The sequence below is a fragment of the Anomaloglossus baeobatrachus genome, chromosome 3 (assembly GCF_048569485.1).
Source record: "Anomaloglossus baeobatrachus isolate aAnoBae1 chromosome 3, aAnoBae1.hap1, whole genome shotgun sequence".
Taxonomy (NCBI): domain Eukaryota; kingdom Metazoa; phylum Chordata; class Amphibia; order Anura; family Aromobatidae; genus Anomaloglossus; species Anomaloglossus baeobatrachus.
The window spans coordinates 178,979,840-179,002,481 of NC_134355.1; the positions used below are offsets into that span (position 1 = coordinate 178,979,840).

Consider the following 22,642-nt stretch of genomic DNA (forward strand, 5'->3'; position numbering starts at 1 on the left):
CCGGTTTATTCCAGGCATCCCTGGCACAGGAGGGCATTCATCTCCAGTTCATGTACATTACACAGTTTGGATATCTGAGGAATATGATCTGCATTGAGGAGGAGCTCGGTTTTTCCTGCAGGATCTCTGCTCTTGATGAATCGGAGCTTGGGTTGAAAGCTAAATTGCAAGGATTAAAGGGGGTTATGGAAGTGATCATATGAAAATTGAAGAGTATAGCCCCGGACAAACAGCACATGGCGATATGACTGAAGAATGCAGTGAGACTATCTCAGAAGATTCATGTCGGTCTGATAAGTGTATCATTACTCCACCAGAATACAGATGGCTATGAGATGGAGGCAAGAACATAAAATGCACATGTTGGCAGCTGAAACTCTTACGATCCGCATAGATCTTTGTTGGGTACCATTAAATAAATACTTAAAATGTGCCAATCTGTAATCACATCACATCCAAGCCACAAAAGATGTGTATCCACTATGGCACAGAGATTGTGATCCAGACCAATGCTGCACTAATGGATCACCCCCGTTCACTGCTCCATTTCCTTTGTCTTTATACTGTCTTACCTAAGCAGATCACAACCGAGGTACAATCTAATCATTTCTAGCCATACCGTAGAGGAGGCTCTGTTCAGCTGCATAGAGAACCAAAATCATTTCTGAGCATCACCTCTGTAATACGACAGCCCAGAAAACATGTGATTGCAATAGGGTTATATATTTGTACATGAAATTGCAGCCCTTTCTTCCAGGGGTCTTACCACTCTCATGCCCCCCCAACTCTATCATTTTTACCATGATAATCACAGAATAAATTTGCAATTTTGATGGGTTTACCTACAGCAAATATTGATACACCATCACGATGGCAGTTGCTGGAAACAACCAGTGCTTAGAATTGAATAACCATGGCCCTCTGCGATCCATAATAACCCCTTCACAATGGAAACCTGTCTGAAGTATTAGAGTAACCAAGAAAATTCTAAGCTGGAAGTTGCACTGCCTCATAACATAAAAAGAGGCTTAAGTATCCAGATGAATTGCTGGAAGTAGTGGTGGATTTTGTCTATCTGACCCTGTTCTCTTGACTGTAACACTCTATACAAGCAGAACAGACAGTCATGCTTTCATTTCAAGGCAGATATTAATGCATTGGGAAGTAAGGGAATGGTAGCTCCAGTATCTATAGTGCTGGCAGAATACTGTTGTAGTAGATGAGAAAAGAGTAACCCCGGCACACTACAACTCCCAGACAAAAGGCAAAATGCAAAAAGTTGTATACAATATTTTTATTAACACAATAGTTCCTTGAATGCTTTTTTTCAGAAAAAATGAATATGGTCCAACAAACTGGACGTTTCGGCCACAGGCCTTCGTCAACATGGACTATTATCATGCACAATCAAATGTATGCGAATATTCGGTGAGACTGTGCAGGTGACTTGTTACAGAACACACGTCCAGCTGCGGTTTGGTCCGGGCAATTGCACCTCCGGTTCTACCGGCTTCAGTTTTCCCCTACTGCCTGAGGACATAGAATGACTACACTGACACAGCACATGCAAGAGTGTGCATCAGCTACTACAAGTTTCCTGCTTCACTGCTTTTTAGCAGTTCTCTCCAGGTGGAGATAGGATTCAATTGAGTACCAGCTTATGGTTATTCCCCTGTGTTTTGTGACCAGATACATGCTGCCCCTTCCCTCTTTGGCACCATACATATAGGTCTTATTCTGTAGCACCATTCTAATGCTACACACAGTATAGAATCGATGTACTAGCATCGAATACCCTTGACGTATATACCGTTCCAATTATGGGTATGCGAATTGACACAGTGATAAACATATGAGAATCTACTCATTTCCATAATTCCTAGTCCCTTACCGAATATTCGCATACATTTGATTGTGCATGATAATAGTCCATGTTGACGAAGGCCTGTGGCCGAAACGTCCAGTTTGTTGGACCATATTCATTTTTTCTGAAAAAAAGCATTCAAGGAACTATTGTGTTAATAAAAATATTGTATACAACTTTTTGCATTTTGCCTTTTGTCTGGGAGTTGTAGTGTGCCGGGGTTACTCTTTTCTCATGTGCTATTTTTTACCCTAGAGCACCTACTTTATCGGTGACGCGGAGCTTCTCTCCTTTATACTGTTGTAGTAGAACTGGCCAGTTAAAAAGTGTAATTTTACAGAGCAAGAGAATCGGAACAGTTATTGTACAAAGTGCAGGAATGACTATCCTTTTCTGCAGATTTTGTGGGAAATGACAAGGAAGCTTCAACACCATGAACCACAATGAAATTCAGAACATTGCTACAGTTTTAGAGCATTTTAAGAATAAAAGAAAACAGAGTAATTTGTGCAAAATATAGACAATTTTATTAGAAATTCACAAACAGACATGAGGTAAAAAGATCTAAAAACAACCATAGGAGAGTGGAAGGGGGGAGCTGATGAACCAATAGTAGGAAAACAGGTTTCCAAATAGTATATGATATACAATTTAAATGCAGAATAATGGTGTATCATATAAATACAGCAAACAACAACACCCAAAAACCTTCTAAAGAGGAAGAGGAGTACCAATATAGTAAGTATAGGGGAAAAAATCCCATATTACAGATGTCGTACTGGGAACAAGTTATAGAGACATATATGCAGTATATCAAATAAGGAGACCATATTTACCTAAAGTGCAAGTGCAGAAAAGTGCTATTAGTGAAAACTCTTAGGCCATCAAGGACCCCCAAACAGGATCAGAGGACAACCAACGCGCGTTTCGCTAGGGGTTACACGCTTCTTCAGGGAGGAAGATTCTAATGGCGTGTGTGTGTAATGAAGGCTATAAATAGCCCTTTCAATTGGCAGCAGTCCAACCAGTGGCGTGTGGCGTAAAACCTGGAAATAAGGTTGCTGTCAGGAATTCCGGAAAGTTTTAGAGCATTACATTGTCAGAATATAGACTACCATACAAACAGTAGGTCCACTACACAGGCAACAAAGGGCCCCTGTGCAAGAACAATATATTGGCCCTTTGTAGCCCAAGAGCTCATAAAATTGCAAACTTTCACCTGCTTTGGAAGTGGAAATGGGCCCCCTTAGCCCTCGGGCCCCTGGGGCTGCACCAATGGTATGTCCACCCCTGAGTAGCTCTACCCACTCCTGCCGGGTAACATTATAACATATGAACTCCTCAGTTGCCCTGAAGGCCAATATTTCATGATGCAGTGCTATTGCAATAAAGTAACAATATCCAAATCCTAAAGGCATAAGTAGATTTCCCTTCTGAAGGATCCATTTCTGATCCTTTCTTCTAATCTGCTCACTGCATCGTGATAATGAGTAAAGGTGATGTTAAACCATTAGTGTTAGTCAATGGGTCGTAATGTGTTAGTCACAGAAACCTTCCTGACTTTACTGCCAGTAAAATATTGGTACCAATCCCACTTTTAAAGAGAGGGACTCCAATAATAAAGTTATATTAGCTTCCTTTCCTTTGATAGAATCCTCCCAATATACCCTGTACCTGTATCCAGTCTTATCGCTTTGTTATATAAATAATGGCCATTGTCAGAGACGGTTCCATACAAATATTATGCATTCCCAATTCTTTACAGAATCATTTTCACAGTATAATTATTCTGCACAGTATAATTACAGTGAGCGGATTAGCTCCAACTATGACAAGCCCCGACACTTGACTGCTCAGATCATAATAGCACAATGAAGACATATCTTTTAGCCCCCAAATAGGGTTAAAAAAGGTCAAGAGGTCGTTTATTGATAAAATGATAAAAATGCATTTATACTGCAGGAGTATTGGGAGCGAGGGTTCATAGGAAGGCTCATTCCCATTCATTTTTCAGTGTAAAGAGGCTGCCGATCACCCCACAAATGAGCTAAACACTTGTTTATCGGGTGAAATGGTTTTAAAAGGGGCTGTCCAGTAGTGATTGGCCATCAAAGTCATGTGACATAATAATTAGGGATGATCGAATATCACAAATATTCGGCTTCGTGAATATTCGACGAATAGGTCGCCGCTATGCGAATATTCGATGTGCAATGTAAGTCTATGGGAAGCCCAAATAGTTGCTATTCGGCAACTATTCAAGTTTCCCATAGACTTACATTGCGCATCGAATATTCACAAATAGTCGAATAGCGGCGACCTATTCGGCGAATATGGGCGTAGCGGGATATTTGAGGTATTCGATCATCCCTAATAATAATGTTATGTCACATGACCTAAGAATGGCAGTGCCAACATTGCAGGAACTGCGCCACTATGGGAGGTATTGATTGTTTTTATCCCATCTGGGGCACTGAAGTAGTTAATCAAGGGTTGCTCAGTAGTGGACAACCCCTTTAAGCTTGCTGAGAACAATGATAGGCTATATGCACAAAATGATTGTTCTGTGCGCATAGGACGTGCAGTTTGCCTATCTAAATTGGCTATTACATGACAATTGCTTGGCTTTTTTGTTTTTGGCACTTGTTTATGAACATGGATTGGCCAGTGTGAACGAACCTTTACAGGTCGGGAAACACAATACTGTAGCCACAAATTACTGCCGAGATGATTTTTGCCAGGATGAAAGCCGAAAAGCTGCTACCGTAATATGTGAAGTATACATATGACTCATTCTCACACCACCAGACTGTACAGCCATGTTCAGACATGAAGGATTCCTAATTTTACATGGAATCACAGGCAATGTACACAAATGTATTTTTTATGCCCTATTTACATACTCTGGAAAAAAAAAATCAGGAATAACAACTACACCATGGATTTTTTCTTTTGGGGCATATTCATTGTTCATGTGGATCTTACACTAAAAAGACACTGATTAGCTCCATTGAACTCTGTTGGAGATAATTCATGCACAATTCTGCATTTAGGCCATTGCAGTGGAAATTCTGATCAGCAGCCACTATTTGTGATAAAGGTGTCACTGAAGATCCATGGTGGATTAGGTTCTGCATGTGATCATTGCTTCTGGGTCATGCATTATTTAGGCTCTGTGCATCCTCCAAATACAGAGTCATAAGATATAGAGCCCATATAAGTAAAAATCAGAAAACAACACCATGCTACATCAGATTCTGTATGTAAGGAGGTTTTCTTACCTGGAGGCATTGATTCCAGACATAGGGCAAAACATAGGGCACCTGACAGAGCAAGACATAGGGCACCTGACAGAGCAAGACATAGAGCACCTGATTGTACAAGCCATAGAGCACTTGACAGAGCAAGACATAGGGCACCTGACAGAGCAAGACATAGGGCACCTGACAGAGCAAGACATAGAGTACCTGACAGAGTAAGACATAGCGCACCTGACAGAGCAAGACATAGGGCACCTGACAGAGCAAGACATAGGGCACCTGACAGAGCAAGACATAGAGTACCTGACAGAGTAAGACATAGCGCACCTGACAGAGCAAGACATAGGGCACCTGACAGAGCAGCACATAGAGCACCTGACAGAGCAAGACATAGAGCACCTGACAGAGCAAGATATAGGGCACCTGACAGAGCAAGACATAGAGCACCTGACAGAGCAATACATAGGGCACCTGACAGAGCAAGATATAAGGCACCTGACAGAGCAAGACATAGAGCTCCTTACAGAGCAAGACATAGAGCACCTGACAGAGCAAGACATAGGGCACATGACAGAGCAAGATATAAGGCACCTGACAGAGCAAGACATAGGGCACCTGACAGAGCAAGACATAGGGCACCTGACAGAGCCTGACAGCAGTACAGGAAGGGACTATGCAAAACCACACTAAGGAAGGTGTGATAATGTCGGAATTATTTGGTTATGCAGGACCTATCACAAGTGCAGCTTGAGATCCATAAGCTTTCTTTAAGAAGCAGTGTTTCTTTATTAGTCAGTACGTCAGCAATATATCATTCTGTATTGCAGCCTTCAGTTCTCATTAGAAGCTGAGACCTTTTGAAGACCAGTAAGAACCATATGTAGCTGCTCACAGCAGCCGAGCACATGAAAGAGCATGGAGGCCTCTGATTGCTGTTTGTTTGAAGAGCCAGTCTTGTTACAGCGTGACGTCAGCGGGGGGGCTTCCATGATTTGCCAGGACACTATAAAGCAATCAGAGCAAGTTTTCTTTCCTGATCTCCAAAGAACCACATTTTTTTCCCGCTCAAGGTTCCTAGCAAATATAGAAAAATAATTGATGTTCGGTTACTAATGGTAGGAAATGTCAGGTAATTTCCACAGTTGTATTAGTTGCCAATAATTGTATTTTCTCGTGTAGGAGTATTTACTTGGTACTATTACACAGGCATAATCAAAAAATATTCTCATCATTTTCTATCAGAAACTGGATTTACAGGATTTACTTCACAGGAGGCTGGAGGCTCGAGATGCCTTTTGGAGAGTTATTAATTAATACATCCTGCTACCATCTCTGCCCCAGTTATTAGACATAAACCTGCTATCCATGAGGTGCATAGTGGTGGCTCAGTGGTTAGCACTGCAGTCTTGCAGCGCTGGGGTCCTTGGTTCAAATCCCACCAAGGACAACATCTGCAAGGAGTTTGTATGTTCTCTCTGTGTTTGTGTGGATTTCCTCCCACACTCCAAAGACATACTGATAGGGAATGTAGATTGCGAGCCCTGATGGGGACAGTGTTGCCAATGTATGTAAAGCGCTGTGGAATTAGTTTATTCACAGAAAGGAATGGTTTAAAGTGAACTAACTAACCAATATTTCACAGAAAAAAATCACTTTCTAAAATATCAATTCTTTATTGTACAAAATTTTTTTTTTATAAAAAGTACATACAATTCCTATAGGTTATACATAGACAAAATAGTCAACAAGCAGCCAAATACAATGAACAATACAATAGACCTAGACCAATCATATAGCAGAAAGACCAGTGATATCCCCCAGCCGGGTTCAATATATCACTGTGCCAATCAACCTATTAATATATATGGTTGGAAAATTTAGTCTAGGCGTGCCTACACACTAAATATAACACCTAATTTTTGGAGGATATTTTCCTCTTTTTGTTGCTATGTTTATATTTAGTGTAGGGACCTACAAGCATGAGGTTCCGTGACGCGGGTTGTAGGCTTACGTTTTTATGGCCATAAATACCAACAAAAACCTCATATTTATTTTTTTGGATAGGATACAGCCAGGCCCCCTTCTGTTGGGCCTTGCATTGTAGAGTGTCTGTCCGTGCATGATATACAGTGGAGTACGGCTTGGCAGCCCGCCTGATCTAATAGAAGGGCGTCACCTAATAGGCTGCGGGTTTGTGACTGTGTTATCTGCATATCTGAACAGCGCTCTATGCAAGCCACTAGTGTGCAGTTTTATCATCTAGCAATCACCCTCCTCCATTCCATGGAGGTGTATGTGTGATTTGCTCCTCCTGCACCTGTGACGCTTCCACTTTAGTGGGGGTTTAGCTGTATCCTGCTAGAGTACTAGTTTTTGGCCAGGGCGATGTACACACTGCAGTCCATCTTGCTGTAAGTAATACTTAAATTTTTGGAGGATATTTTCCTCTTTTTGTTGCTATGTTTACATCTGAGGCAGCATGATGTAGAAACAGAGACCCTGATTCCAGCAATGTGTCACTTACTGAGCTGTTTGCTGTCATTTTCATAAAATCACTGTTATCTCTGCTACAGTTCTAGCAATTGTACAGAGCTCATGGATATGCTGCACTACCTGGCAACAGGCCAAGTAGTCCTCTATTGATAATCTACTGCTGAGTAACCAGTGATTTTATCAAAACTACAAGAATCAGTTGTTGCGGTTGCTGCTCCGTCTTCTGATAGCAGCTGGGTACTACACATCTACCCCCTCTTGATTTTAATGGGAAGTACCAGAACTGAGCATTTCTGGTTGCCGGCGGCAGCACCGAGAATAGTTGATCAGCGCAGGTGTCAGACCCCAGATGATCAGACATTGATGACCTTTCCTAAGGATAGGCCATCAATGTAAAAGTAGTTGACAACCCCTTTAAGTAGGTTCATGCTCAAGCTAAATAGAAAGGGGTGACAATGCATTTGAATTAGTTACATAAGTAATGCAGGTGTCGCGGGCGGAGGAGGGGACGCCGCGCTCTCCCACTGTTCGGGTCCGGCTGCCGCTGCTGCTGCGGCTGCTGCTGCTCAGTGGTGGCTCGAGCGGTGTGCCGGATCCCGGGGACTCGAGCGGCGCTCCTCGCCCGTGAGTGAAAGGGGGTGGATTGGTGGTGGGGATTTGGGTATTGTCCGTGACGCCACCCACGGTTGTGGTGATTTTTGGTTACACCACCGCTGCTCTGTATGGGGATCCCTGGAGCGGTGACAGGGAGCAGCTGAGTTGTTAGTTCTCCCCTCCGTGGGTAGGGGTTGGTTGTCCCGGGACCCAGTGATGGGGTTGAGGATGGGTGTTGGCAGGCCAGTTGCGGGGCCTGGTGAGGTGCAGGGTTGCGGGGGCAGCGCTGTGCCGCACGGCACGGTGGTACTCACTCAGCCTGAGACGATGACACAGTTCTCGGTAAAACACACGGCTGGAAAGACGGTTCCCACGGACGGCTGCTGTTGCTTTTCCCCGGTAGTTAACGGTGACTGTCTCTTTCCCTGCACCTAGTACTTCTGTTGGTTCCAATGGGTTCCCACCGGTAACCCGCTCCCCGGCTTGGATATGGGCCGGAGGAGCCCCTCTTTGCCCGCAGGCGCTGGCCCTGAGAAACTGGTGCCTTGGCGGTGGCGGTGTCTCTCTCATACGGTTGGACTGTTGCCTTCAATCGGGACTTAGTTGCTTGGAAACCCGGAGGTTCCCTTCACTGACGGATTTGGCAAATTCACGGCGACTCCAAGCCTTGCCGGGATCCGAAAGGCTCCTGCCAATGGTGCTGGCTTCTCCTTGTGTACCGGTCCGGTACCGCCGGGCCACCGCCCGTCCACGGTCCTCACGGCAACTCCGATAAGCCACTCCTGCAGACGGTCACCGCCGTCTGCTAACCTTGCTGTCTCTGTCCGGGGCACACACCCGGCCGCTCTCAGATAGTTGCTCCACTACCACTTTACTCCTCACACTCTCACGTCCAAAACTAATCTGCTCTCTTTTCCCGCCTCCAGGACTGTGATCTCCTTGGTGGGCAGGGCCAACCGCCTGGCCCACCCCCTGGTGTGAACATCAGCCCCTGGAGGAAGGCAACAAGGATTTTTGGGTCTAGCTTTGATGTGCCTAACCGGGGTGTAGGGTGTGGTGATGTCATTACCTGTGACCCCTGGCTTGTCCAGGGCGTCACATTCCCCCTTAGCAAAATGCAGACCGTACGCGGGCTGCCCGTCCAACACCGGTTTTATTTTTCTTTTTAACTGTAAAAATATAAAAATGTAAAACGGTGACAGACATACAATTAAAATAACATCTTCCCACATCGGGAGGTACTCTTACTTAAACGGTTTCAAACGGTTACGGCTTCCGCTCTCTCCCACCCAAGCAACCTGGCCCTGATGCTGCCCCTAAGCAACAGGCAGCACCCCTTGACCCCAGTCCTGCACAAATTGCCCGAGCGGGTTCTGTCCTTTTCAGGGGACCCACGTCCATGGGGAACCCCTGAAACCCCCAGAGGATTGCCACTGGTTCCTGTGGTGGCTGGGCCCCAGCCTGCTCCACTGCGGGCCCTTCCTCCAATCTGCCTCTCCGGAGGCGGCAACGGTTGGAAGCTGCGACAACACATTATCTACAGGCCACAAGTTTGTGGTTGCCTTGCAAGTTTTCAGGCATGTTCATAAAGAGTTCTTTATGCAGCTTTGTAACGGTCCCCACGGGGACAACGGTGCCGGCAACGACTGGTTTCAAATCAAGGCTTGTCAATCAGGTAACTTTCCAGCAATTATTCATTTTCAAACTTTTCAAACGGTGAACAGCACTCTGGTGGTCCCAACGGGGACAACTTTTAGGCGGAGGGCCGCCGACTTTTACTGCTTAACAGTCCATTCTCAATCGCTGGGCTCTAGTGCCACCTTCACATGGTGCACCGCTGTGGACCCCGATGATAGCTCACTGCGGATGATCTTCCTCCATATTCATGCGGGCATGCACATCCGTTCTACACCCCTCTCGGGCATCGATCTCTCTGCGGAACTGCCGGTGCCGCCACTCCCAGTATGGAGCACTTTTTGCTTGCTCCGGTTCAGCGTGTGCGAGGGACAGACCCAGCCAGAGTCCCTCCGTGTCGGCTACGACCGGCACCTTCAGTAATGAGGGACCCCGCTGTGACATGGCCTGCTCTGCCTCCTGGCAGCTGCATCCCCGCCGTGCCTCCGGTGCATCTTTGCTGACAGCCTCAGCCTTCGGCTTCTTCCATGGAAGCGGATCAGGGCGGTCATGAGCTTCTGCTGCAGGTCGGTCCGCCAGGGCGGATTGGCAGGGTACCGCTACCGGTGGTGGTGGTAGCGGGCCTAGTGGCGGGGCAGCAGCAGCCAACACGGGTAGCGGGGGAGGTAGCAGGGCGAGCGGGTATGGACCGGGTCCCTCAGCCGCGATGACCGACCCACTAGGGGTACAGGGGTGTGGTTCACTTACCCTCCCTTCCAAAACTCCCTCCACCTCGCGTCTCCGTATGGCCGCCACCACTTCCGCCATGTCGGCCTCCCACTCCTCCAGGAGGAGCTGCATGCGGACCTGCAGACGGCTGCTTAGCTGGACGGTCCGGACTTCCACTCACGCTGCGTTGCCAGACGCGGGGACCACGGTGTTGTCGGTCGGACTCAGCATCCTTAGCAGCGGCCTCTTCCAGGAACCAGTAAATGGCCGCAGGGTCCTGGCGTCCCTGCTTCCATAGCCGCGCTCACATGCGACTGGCCTCCATTTCGTCCCCCTTAGCCTCTTTCCGGCTCCTCCTCTATCGGGGCGGGGTCTTGGCCTTCGCGCCTCCACTACTCAAGAAGACGCTCGAGCGGGAACTTTCCGCGCCAAAGATGGCGGCTTCTGAAATTTTTCGGCCAAACACCTCCGGCGGTAACAAGGCGCACCTCTACCAGACGGCAGAGCGGTAAGATCCTGTTCGTGACGCCAAGTTGTCGCGGGCGGAGGAGGGGACGCCGCGCTCTCCCACTGCTCGGGTCCGGCTGCCGCTGCTGCTGTGGCTGCTGCTGCTCGGTGGTGGCTCGAGCGGTGTGCCGGATCCCGGGGACTCGAGCGGCGCTCCTCGCCCGTGAGTGAAAGGGGGTGGATTGGTGGTGGGGATTTGGTTATTGTCCGTGACGCCACCCACGGTTGTGGTGATTTTTGGTAACACCACCGCTGCTCTGTATGGGGATCCCGGGAGCGGTGACAGGGAGCAGCTGAGTTGTTAGTTCTCCCCTCCGTGGGTAGGGGTTGGTTGTCCCGGGGCCCAGTGATGGGGTTGAGGATGGGTGTTGGCAGGCCAGTTGCGGGGCCTGGTGAGGGGCAGGGTCGCGGGGGCAGCGCTGTGCCGCACGGCACGGTGGTACTCACTCAGCCTGAGACGATGACACAGTTCTCGGTAAAACACACGGCTGGAAAGACGGTTCCCACGGACGGCTGCTGTTGCTTTTCCCCGGTAGTTAACGGTGACTGTCTCTTTCCCTGCACCTAGTACTTCTGTTGGTTCCAATGGGTTCCCACCGGTAACCTGCTCCCCGGCTTGGATATGGGCCGGAGGAGCCCCTCTTTGCCCGCAGGCGCTGGCCCTGAGAAACTGGTGCCTTGGCGGTGGCGGTGTCTCTCTCATATGGTTGGACTGTTGCCTTCAATCGGGACTTAGTTGCTTGGAAACCCGGAGGTTCCCTTCACTGACGGATTTGGCAAATTCACGGCGACTCCAAGCCTTGCCGGGATCCGAAAGGCCCCTGCCAATGGTGCTGGCTTCTCCTTGTGTACCGGTCCGGTACCGCCGGGCCACCGCCCGTCCGCGGTCCTTACGGCAACTCCGATAGGCCACTCCTGCAGACGGTCACCGCCGTCTGCTAACCTTGCTGTCTCTGTCCGGGGCACACACCCGGCCGCTCTCAGATAGTTGCTCCACTACCACTTTACTCCTCACACTCTCACGTCCAAAACTAATCTGCTCTCTTTGCCCGCCTCCAGGACTGTGATCTCCTCGGTGGGCGGGGCCAACCACCTGGCCCACCCCCTGGTGTGAACATCAGCCCCTGGAGGAAGGCAACAAGGATTTTTGGGTCTAGCTTTGATGTGCCTAACCGGGGTGTAGGGTGTGGTGATGTCATTACCTGTGACCCCTGGCTTGTCCAGGGCGTCACACAGGTAACACCCCACTTTATTGCTGATACCTGGCTCCTGGTGTAGGATCATACACATGTACTAACCAGTATAGTAAGCATTAGGCCGGCATCAGACTTGCGATTGACTCATACGAGTGCAATGTGAGAAAATCTTGCATTGCACTCGGACCAATGTTAATCAATGACGCAGCTCCGATCTGCTTTTCTTTTCTCAATCCAAATCGGACTGAGGGACAGAGTTTCTTGTTCAGGACTCTCCAAAGTCTATGGGTGCGAGAAAAAAAGGATGTCACACGGACAGCATACGGATGAAAAGTGAGAAAAAATCTTCCTACTCTCCGGCATGAGAATCGGACCGATTTTTCATACGCAAGTGTGACGCTGGCCATAATGAGAATTTGTCTCCAGGTTTTTGCGCCCTCATTTGAAAGCAAAAAAAATGTACAGGAGAGACATTCATTCCAGTGATGTGCCACTTAAGCCCGCTTTACACGCTACAATATATCTTACGATGTGTCGGCAGGGTCACGTCGTAAGTGACGCACATCCGGCATCGTAAGGTACATTGTAGCGTGTGAGAGGTACGTGCGATTGCGATTGAACGTTAAAACGTTCATTGCATGCACTTCGTTCAATTCCTAAAAATTGAACGTCAGATTGTTCATCGTACCCGGGGTAGCACACATTGCAGTGTGTAACACCCCGGGAACGATGAACAGATCTTACCTGCGTCCTGCGGCTCCCGCCGGCAATGCGGAAGGAAGGAGGTGGGCGGAATGTTAAATGTCCCGCTCATCTCCGCCCCTCCGCTTCTATTGGCCGGCTGCCGCGCGACGTCGCTGTGACGTCGAACGTCACTCCCACTCCAGGAAGTGGACGTTCGGCGCCCACATCGAGGTCGTATGGACGGGTAAGTATGTGTGACGGGGGTTAATCGTTTGTGCGGCACATTCAACAAATTGAACGTGCCGCACATACGATGGGGGCGGTTACGATCGCGTACGATATCGTATGTGAAATCGTAACATGTAAAGCAGGCTTTACTGGGAAACTTGCTGCAATTTTGATAAAATCAATGCTTTATCTGCTGCAGATTTCTGCCTAAGAAATAATGCTGAAATCATAACATTATACTCTACTGAAAACAAACTATACTTAATTTTGACACATTTTTCACACATTGCACTATGTGCTTTTTTCTTGTAGGTCAATGAGGCCTGCTCCCCTACGAAAACAACAGCACCCTTCTCTCCAGAAAGCTGGTATAGGAAAGCCTACGAGGAATCCCGTGCTGGAAGCAGGCCTGCACCCGAAGGTGCAGGGTCCATACCAGGCTCTTCTGGAACACCTTCTCCGGGCTCTGGCACATCTTCTCCTGGCTCTTTGTCTGGTTCCCCAGGACCTGCATCTCCTGGGATTGGCAACAGCTCCCCAGGATCTTTAGGAGGCTCCCCAGGATTTGGTACAGGATCTCCAGGTTCTGGGAGTGGAGGTGGATCTTCTCCTGGATCAGACAGGGGTGTGTGGTGTGAAAACTGTAATGCACGTTTGGTAGAACTGAAACGGCAAGCCCTAAAACTTCTGCTGCCTGGACCACACTCCAGTAAGGTAAGAGCCGAGCTATTGCAAAAAAAATAAAATAACGTCAGATAATGCCAGCTGTGTAGGGCTTATATACATTTTAATTAGTCTAAGGCCTCTTTCCCATATCCATGCAAAACACACGTTTTGCACGGTCTGTGGTGTAGGTACGTATATGTGTGCGTGTCCATGTGTGTGTTCAGCGTGTGCTGTCCTTGTGCTCTATGTGTGACATCCGCATAGCACATGGACAGCATGTACTTCTATACTCGCCTGTTCCCGGCGCTGCTGCTGTTTCTGGGTTTGTGGTGCAGTGAATATTCATGGGCATAATGAGCGGAAGCAAGTGACAGCAGCGCTGAAGACAGCAGGGCTGGAGACAGGCGAGTATAGAAATCATTTTATTTCAAAGACACTTGTTTTCTCCGGTCACACTGATGTCACACGGATCACATCAGTGTGCGGTCCGTGTGACACCCGCGCTGCTGGAGAAAAACGGACATGTAGCTGTGTGGAGCATATTGGCACACAGGTGTGCACAGACACATTGCTTTTAATGGGTCTACATGTGTCCATGTCTCTGGTACGTATGAAAACGGACGTCACACATACCGGAAACACAGACATGTGAAGGAGGCCTAACACTGATACTGATACCAAAGTGCATGAGATACATGCTAACCATATCAATAGCATTTTATTAACCCGACAGAGAACAAAAGAAGGTCTTTGTGGCCTCCATGAGGTTGGTACACATTGATAAAGCTAACATTGGAGTCTATGAGAGATTGATGCCACTTTCTGGCATTTCTCAGTGGTGCACACTTTTGAGATTTTCCTAGCACAAAATTGAAACAGAGGCCATCAACATGATGTGAACAATGCCCTAGGTTTTTGTAGGCTCTACTATGACTTTATGTTATTACTTCAGTTCCCGGCTTGAGAAGCTGATGGAATTTTTTTATCAATTTTTCAAGCAGCTTAGATCATTTGCAAAAAAGGTGCAAAAAGCATAGCGAAATGTTGTGATTAATAATTATTTCAAAACTAGTGAAAACATTGAATGCATCTCATTTGTAGAGATATCATCGTCTACTTAGCGAGTCACTTATAATTTAAGAATCTCTTCAGTCTTTAAGTCACAATAAGTGAATTAAAATCTAAAATATTGGAGACTGACTGATAGAAATAGTCTGGACGTCTTCCAAGATGTTGTGGGGAGTCCGGCGTCTCAAATGATTTCAGCCTATAAATCTGAAAACATTCTTTGAAGTGCTATGATATTGCTCGATTTTACTAAGGACATGTTTTTACTGTTAACCTATAAATCTGTGTTATGGGCGGATAGAAATCGCATTTCACAAAGAACTTGAAACGTTTGTGATTGCTCTGGAGGAATGGATAGATAATGTAATTATTGTTAGTAGTGAATTTTACAATCTATATATATAATTGCCTTATTCTGTCTGTCTGTCTGTCATGCTTCAAAATTGTGTCCTTCCGGTGACATTGTGTCCTTACGGTGACACAAAGCTGATTGGCCGCTGGCTCGCCATGGCCCCGCCCCCCCACACGGATTGGCCTCTCGCCCCAGCTCTCTGCAGGCCCCGCCCCCCTCACGCAATGCACGCTCGTTCTGGTCCAACTGACACGTAGCTCCGACTCCCAGGTGAGTACACACACACACATCAGATCACACTCACTCTCACACACACCTCACACATCACATCCACACACTCACAACATCCTGGGATATCGCTTGCTTCTACACCGGCTCCGTCAGGATCCCAGCAGCGCCAGACATAACCTTGCGATGCTGGGATCTTGACGGAGCCCGTGAACGCTGGTAACCATTATACACATCGGGTAACTAAGGTCCCTTAGTTACCCGATGTGTATCATAGTTACCAGTGTACACCGGCTCACACTCACTCTCACACACACACACATCACACATACATCACATCGCATCCACATACTCACAGCATCCGGAGATATCGCTTGCTTCTCGGCCTCGATACTGTGCTGTGAGCTTCCAGGACCTGCCGGAGGATCACATGGCCAGAAGCATGTGGTATCTCCGGATGTTGTGAGTATGAGCGCGTATGTGCAATATCGTCAGTGTGTGTGTGCGTGAGTGTATGCGATCAGGTGTGTGTGAGTGTATGCGATCAGGTGTGTGTGTGTGTGTGTGTGTGTGTGTGTGTGTGTGGGTGTGAGTGTATGCGATCGTATCTGTGAGTGTCGGCAGAGGAGCACGGCGTGCTGGAGGAGGCTGGGAGGAGAGAGGCTGATCCTGGGGAAGGCTGGGATGGTGAGGCTGATGCTGGAGACGGAGAGGCTGATGCTGGAGACAGAGAGGCTGATGCTGGAGACAGAGAGGCTGATGCTGGAGACAGAGAGGCTGATGCTGGAGACAGAGAGGCTGATGCTGGGGACAGAGAGGCTGATGCTGGAGACAGAGAGGCTGATGCTGGAGACAGAGAGGCTGATGCTGGAGACAGAGAGGCTGATGCTGGGGACAGAGAGGCTGATGCTGGGGACAGAGAGGCTGATGCTGGAGACAGAGGCTGATGCTGGAGACAGAGAGGCTGATGCTGGGGACAGAGAGGCTGATGCTGGGGACAGAGAGGCTGATGCTGGGGACAGAGAGGCTGATGCTGGAGACAGAGAGGCTGATGCTGGAGACAGAGAGGCTGATGCTGTAGACAGAGGCTGATGCTGGGGACAAAGAGGCTGATGCTGGGGACAGAGAGGCTGATGCTGGAGACAGAGAGGCTGATGCTGGGGACAGAGAGGCTGATGCTGGAGACAGAGAGGCTGATGCTGGGGACAGAGAGGCTGATGCTGGAGACAGAGAGGCTGATGCTGGGGACAGAGAGGCTGATGCTGGGGACAGAGAGGCTGATGCTGGAGACAGAGAGGCTGATGCTGGGGACAGAGAGGCTGATGCTGGGGACAGAGAGGCTGATGCTGGAGACAGAGAGGCTGATGCTGGGGACAGAGAGGCTGATGCTGGGGACAGAGAGGCTGATGCTGGGGACAGAGAGGCTGATGCTGGGGACAGAGAGGCTGATGCTGGGGACAGAGAGGCTGATGCTGGGGACAGAGAGGCTGATGCTGGAGACAGAGAGGCTGATGCTGGAGACAGAGAGGCTGATGCTGGAGACAGAGAGGCTGATGCTGGAGACAGAGATACTGATGCTGGGGACAGAGAGGCTGATGCTGGGGACAGAGAGGCTGATGCTGGGGACAGAGAAGCTGATGCTGGGGACAGAGAGGCTGATGCTGGGGACAGAGAGGCTGATGCTGGGGACAGAGAGGCTGATGCTGGGGACAGAGAAGCTGATGCTGGGGACAGAGAGGCTGATGCTGGCGCAGCATGGCGGATGGAGCACGTTTGGGAGTGCGCAGCATGGCGGATGGAGCACGTTTGGGAGTGCGCAGCATGGCGGATGGAGCACGTTTGGGAGTGCGCAGCATGGCGGATGGAGCACGTTTGGGAGTGCGCAGCATGGCGGATGGAGCACGTTTGGGAGTGCGCAGCATGGCGGATGGAGCACGTTTGGGAGTGCGCAGCATGGCGGATGGAGCACGTTTGGGAGTGCGCAGCATGGCGGATGGAGCACGTTTGGGAGTGCGCAGCATGGCGGATGGAGCACGTTTGGGAGTGCGCAGCATGGCGGCTGGAGCACGTTTGGGAGTGCGCAGCATTGCGGATGGAGCACGTTTGGGAGTGCGCAGCATGGGGGATGCAGCACGATGGGGAGTGCGGAGTATGGCGGATGGAGCACGTTTGGGAGTGCGCAGCATGGCGGATGGACCACGTTTGGGAGTGCGCAGCATGGTGGATGGAGCACGTTTGGGAGTGCGCAGCATGGGAGATGGAGCACGATGGGGGGTGCGCAGCATAGGGGATGGAGCACGATGTGGAGTGCGCTGCATGGGGGATGGAGCACGATGGGGAGTGCGGAGTATGGCGGATGGAGCGCGTTTGGGAGTGCGCAGCATGGCGGATGGAGCACGTTTGGGAGTGCGCAGCATGGCGGATGGAGCACGTTTGGGAGTGCGCAGGATGGGAGATGGAGCACGATGGGGGGTGCGCAGCATGGGGGATGGAGCACGATGGGGAGTGCGCTGCATGGGGGATGGAGCACGATGGGAAGTGCACACCTCTACCCAACACACACACACACGCGCGCGCGCACTGCACAACACACCACACACACACACTGGGAACCACAAACAACTGCCCTACACAGACACCCACACACACAGACAACGCTGCACACACAAATATACGCACATACCGCACAACACACACATTGCACAAAACATACCTCCCCCCAAAACACACCACACACACACAAACCGCGCAACACACACACAACGCTACAGACACACAGCGCTCCACAAACAACACAACACACAAACAACACCCCTCTCACCCCCCATCACACCCAGACAACATCCAGAACATGTACAGCGCCCTACACAAACACTTGGTAACTACACACAACAACATATATATATATATATATATATATAACAAAAATCATACATGAACTACACAATACGTAAATTCTAGAATACCCGATGCGTAGAATCGGGCCACCTTCTAGTTATGTTAATATTTTCCTTGGGTCAATCATTTTTCTTTACTTAATTGCATTTATCTCGAGCTAAAAATCATTTTTGCAATTGGGTTTCATTAAACATTTTGCACCGTTTTTCTTCTCTAGTCTCTGTGTTACAATGTTGCTGACTGCAGAATGAGTTAACTGATAAGTCATAAGTGAGCTCGAGTTTGTCTTGTTTTGAACAGTCGTCAGTTGCTTTATGACCATCAATCACATCAAGTTAAAGGTACAGGAAAACGAACAACATGTAAAAGCCACTATTGATGCACAGAGACACAATGTTTAATATCCAAAACATTACATCCACCGTCTGCCAGGATTCCTTTAGAGATATTGATATATTTTTCTTTATGTTGCTATCTTCTCTCAACAAAATCTAATGTGCATGAGTGATCCTAACACCATTGGACTCCTACTCTTAAGGGTGCTTTACATGCTGCGACTGATACTTTTATTTTAGGGTCACACTGGCCCACAGATTAGTCTGACAACATGTCATAGCTTGGCTTTTTTCTGAGATGATTTGGACAAAAGCTGACATATTATTCCATTTATTATGTTTGCAAGAGAAAGATGTCATTCAATCAATGACCTGTTTCCTTAAAGGGAATCTATTAGTAGGATCAACCCTCCTAAGATGTCTATATAGGTATGCAGGTCGTAAAAAATTGAATAAAATGAAACCTTGATATCTGCTGTTTTGTTTCAGAGAAATCCACTTTTTCTTAATATGGTAATGAGCTATTAAGATCTCTAACTGTCAGTCATTACATGTCTCACATTGGTAACTCCCCCTTTCATTTAAAATAAGCTCCAGAGAGAAATTCTCAGGGAGATTTGTGTCCAACCCATTGATCTTAACAATTAGATTGCATATTAAGAATAACAAGGATTTCTCTGATATAAGACAGCAGATCACTGATATCAAGGTATCATTTGATTCAGCTTCCTATGACCTACATGTCCATATAGATGGCTGAGGAGGGTTGATCCTACTGACAGATTCCCTTTTAACCAAGAATATCAACCTGTGATTCTAAACGACTTCAGCAGCAATTGTTAGGGGAACCTTACATTGAGCGGGTGGCAAATTCACATTACCCAGTGATTACCTTAATGGTGCAAAATTGAAATACTTTAATGCCCGTCATTATAATTACCCCCACCCCCCACCATGCAAAACACAAATATACATCAGGTAATTTTGTAAAGAGCACAACATTTTACTACAGATTAACTCAATTAAATAATGGATAAATTACTCATAATAAGAATATTACAATACATTTAATCTGTAGTCAGGTTTCATTAAGGTAAATAGTGAAAAATATGCCAACAATTACAAAGTGACTAAACCCTGATAAAAAAAAAATAACAGAAAAGTGGCAATTGCAAACATTGACTGATAGGGGACTACCCAAATAAAAGTATATAGGCTGGCCAAGCAAATCTAAAGAGGCTCTTCAGGAAGAGAAAAAAGGTTTGCTTTACTTTCAACATATCTCCTTCTAAGGGAATACAGCGCAGTCTCAGTACCAGACACAGACACAGCACCAGACACAGCCTCAGTATCAAACACAACCTGTGGGAAATGTGACACTACTTCTAAAAAAAAGCAGATTCTGTTTCTATAAATCAGGGTAGCCAATATAATATGAAGGGAAAGGGGCAGTGCACCAGTAGTCTTCTTAAAGGGAATTGGTCAGGTCTAATAATGCTATTATTTACCTGCAGATATAAGGTTAATTTACAATTCAATAGCCATTATGAAGGTGAACGATTTAGCAGTCTGTAGTCCCATAGAGTGCTTGTAGATTTTGTGCCAAGCCTGGACAACCCATTTACTATATAATAAAGTGTATTTTTTTAAAAAGAAAATCTTATTTTATATCTATACCTGGGATATATTATGGTAAGGTCCTCCCCAGGAGTCAAACTCACACCATCTTGCATGATAGGTAGACTGTGATTTCAAATTCTGAGTAATCAAAGAGTAATTAATTAATGCAAAAAAAAACACAGATAGATGACGGCCGCTCCCCCAAGGTCCAGAGGTGGAGAAGGAATTGAATAGTCACAGCAGCGTCTTACTCGCACACAGAAGACATTGCTGAGCTGAAGAGCTGAAGTTGGGACATAGCCCTGACCTGACAGGACATCTTCCCCAGTTCAGGACTGTCCCGCTGAATCTGTACGGTTGGGAGGTGTGAATTAACCCCTTAATAATCATAGTAATTCCTTTTAATTTTGAGAATTAATGATAAATTATCAATATTGATATCATAATGGAGAATACTATGTTTATTCTGGTAAAATACTGTAGTCGTTAAGAAAGTGGTGGTGCCCATTCATTGTGATATTCTTTTCTTATCTAGTATTTCTGATTGGATCTGCAATTGATCCACGGGTATGAACTTAGCATAAACTAAAAGGGGTTGTCCAAGACTTTACAATCTATGACCTATGGTTAGGATCAGTAATCTATAGGTCGTGGGGGTCCGACTCCCAGCAATCTCAGCGACCAGCTAAAAGCTGCTCCAGCAGCAACCAGAACTAAGCGATGTATGGAACGGTGCACAGCTTTATACATTGCTTAGTGGCTGAGAACTGCACCTTATTTCCTGTTTGCTTCCTGTGGATAAGCCCTGGACAACCCCATGAACACAGATCGGCTTTCTCCAGCTCACATGCAGTAGTTACTTTGCATTTGGGCAAACATCTTGGTGTTCACAGTCAGCAAAAAATGTGCTTTGCCCAAATACTGAACTTCTCAAGTCTACTTTTACATATTTATTACCCCTTTTCAAAGAACTAGTACAAGTAATCCCAGTTTTTGCTCCTAAAAATTGTATTTTGTTTAGTATCTTAAAAAACTGCTCACCAAGGATGGTACGCTTTCCTGTATGGATCTCAAAAATGGAGGGCAGCACTGGTAAAGAATGCCTACGAGTGAAGGGATGAGTCTACGGGCAATATTGGCGTCTCACAGTTTTTTGGATGGAGATGAACTTTTCTCTCCGTGTGTTTCTTATTAAATCTTCACTCTTTTCCAGGATTTGAATTTGGCCCATTTTCTCGATATATGTAGGATTCATCAGCTACATTCTAACAGTATTGGAATATGTGTAAATGCTCCAAGGAAAGCAATGTATAACCCAAGGACATCTCGGGTCAGTTGTGAATGGACAAGCTCCATCCATTTCCCTGTGCCTGTAATATTCATGGTACAACATACTCCTCCTTGCTCTACCGGGAGGCTTTTCAGTAGGTCCAGTCCAGTTTGGTTCTGCCTCCCTGGTTACAATATCAATGTTATTGTTCAGTTGAAGTTAGATGACTGGCAGAACACAAGAGCTCAGCATGTGGATAGCTCTGCAGTTAATGGGTTAATCAGTGGTGTGTGGAGTTGCCATAGTTACAATCTTTATTCGAAAATCTATTTAAAGGGAAACTGCCATGAAATATATTGTATGTGGAATGTTCTTTGGATAAGACCATGGCTGCATGTGATAGCATAGAACATAAATATGCAGACCTTCACATTATTAATTTAGCAGAAGAAATAGCAACATTGAGTAGAAATAGCATTTTCTGGCCAGCATACGATAGACATGTTCAAGCCATTCCTCAGTCATTTTGAAGTTTAATGATATACAAAGATCATCATACCATAGAAAAAGGATAAGAATTAATAAATATTTTTTCCATATAAGTGAAGCTCATTTACTAACTCATATACATCCTGTTGCTTAACGAGACCCCATATGTTGCACATTTTGTTTGGCGTAAGTTAAAAAATGTGGCATATTTCGAGTGTAGGGGCAGCATGCTAATGGCTAATGTAATTACTAGCAAATCAGTATGTAGGACTCGTATAACAACAGCAGGGATTTTCTTAGGGGTCCCAGAATTTTGGAGAGCATCTGGACCAACTTCAAGTATGAAATTATGCAAATTAAGTTTATTAGGAAAAGTGCCCTCTCCCATATAAATTAGCTTCCTTATGGGAGCAAGTAAACAGTCTTAATGAGGCTAGTTTTTCTCTCAAATATTTTTGTATTTTTTTAAATGATTTTCTATGAGAATAGTGGAAGAGAAATCCAGAGATAAAAACTTTGCGCATAACATGCATAAGTCATATAATCA

General features: G+C 46.8%; 1 protein-coding gene across 1 annotated transcript in view; it reads left to right on the plus strand.

Annotated features, from left to right (window-relative positions):
• Window positions 1-22,642, plus strand: part of KIF26B (kinesin family member 26B) — a 585,415-nt gene that overhangs the window by 4,431 nt on the left and 558,342 nt on the right. The window contains exon 2 of the mRNA XM_075339602.1: window positions 13,482-13,883. Coding sequence (XP_075195717.1) covers window positions 13,482-13,883 — 402 coding nt within the window. The remainder of the gene's footprint in view (window positions 1-13,481; window positions 13,884-22,642) is intronic.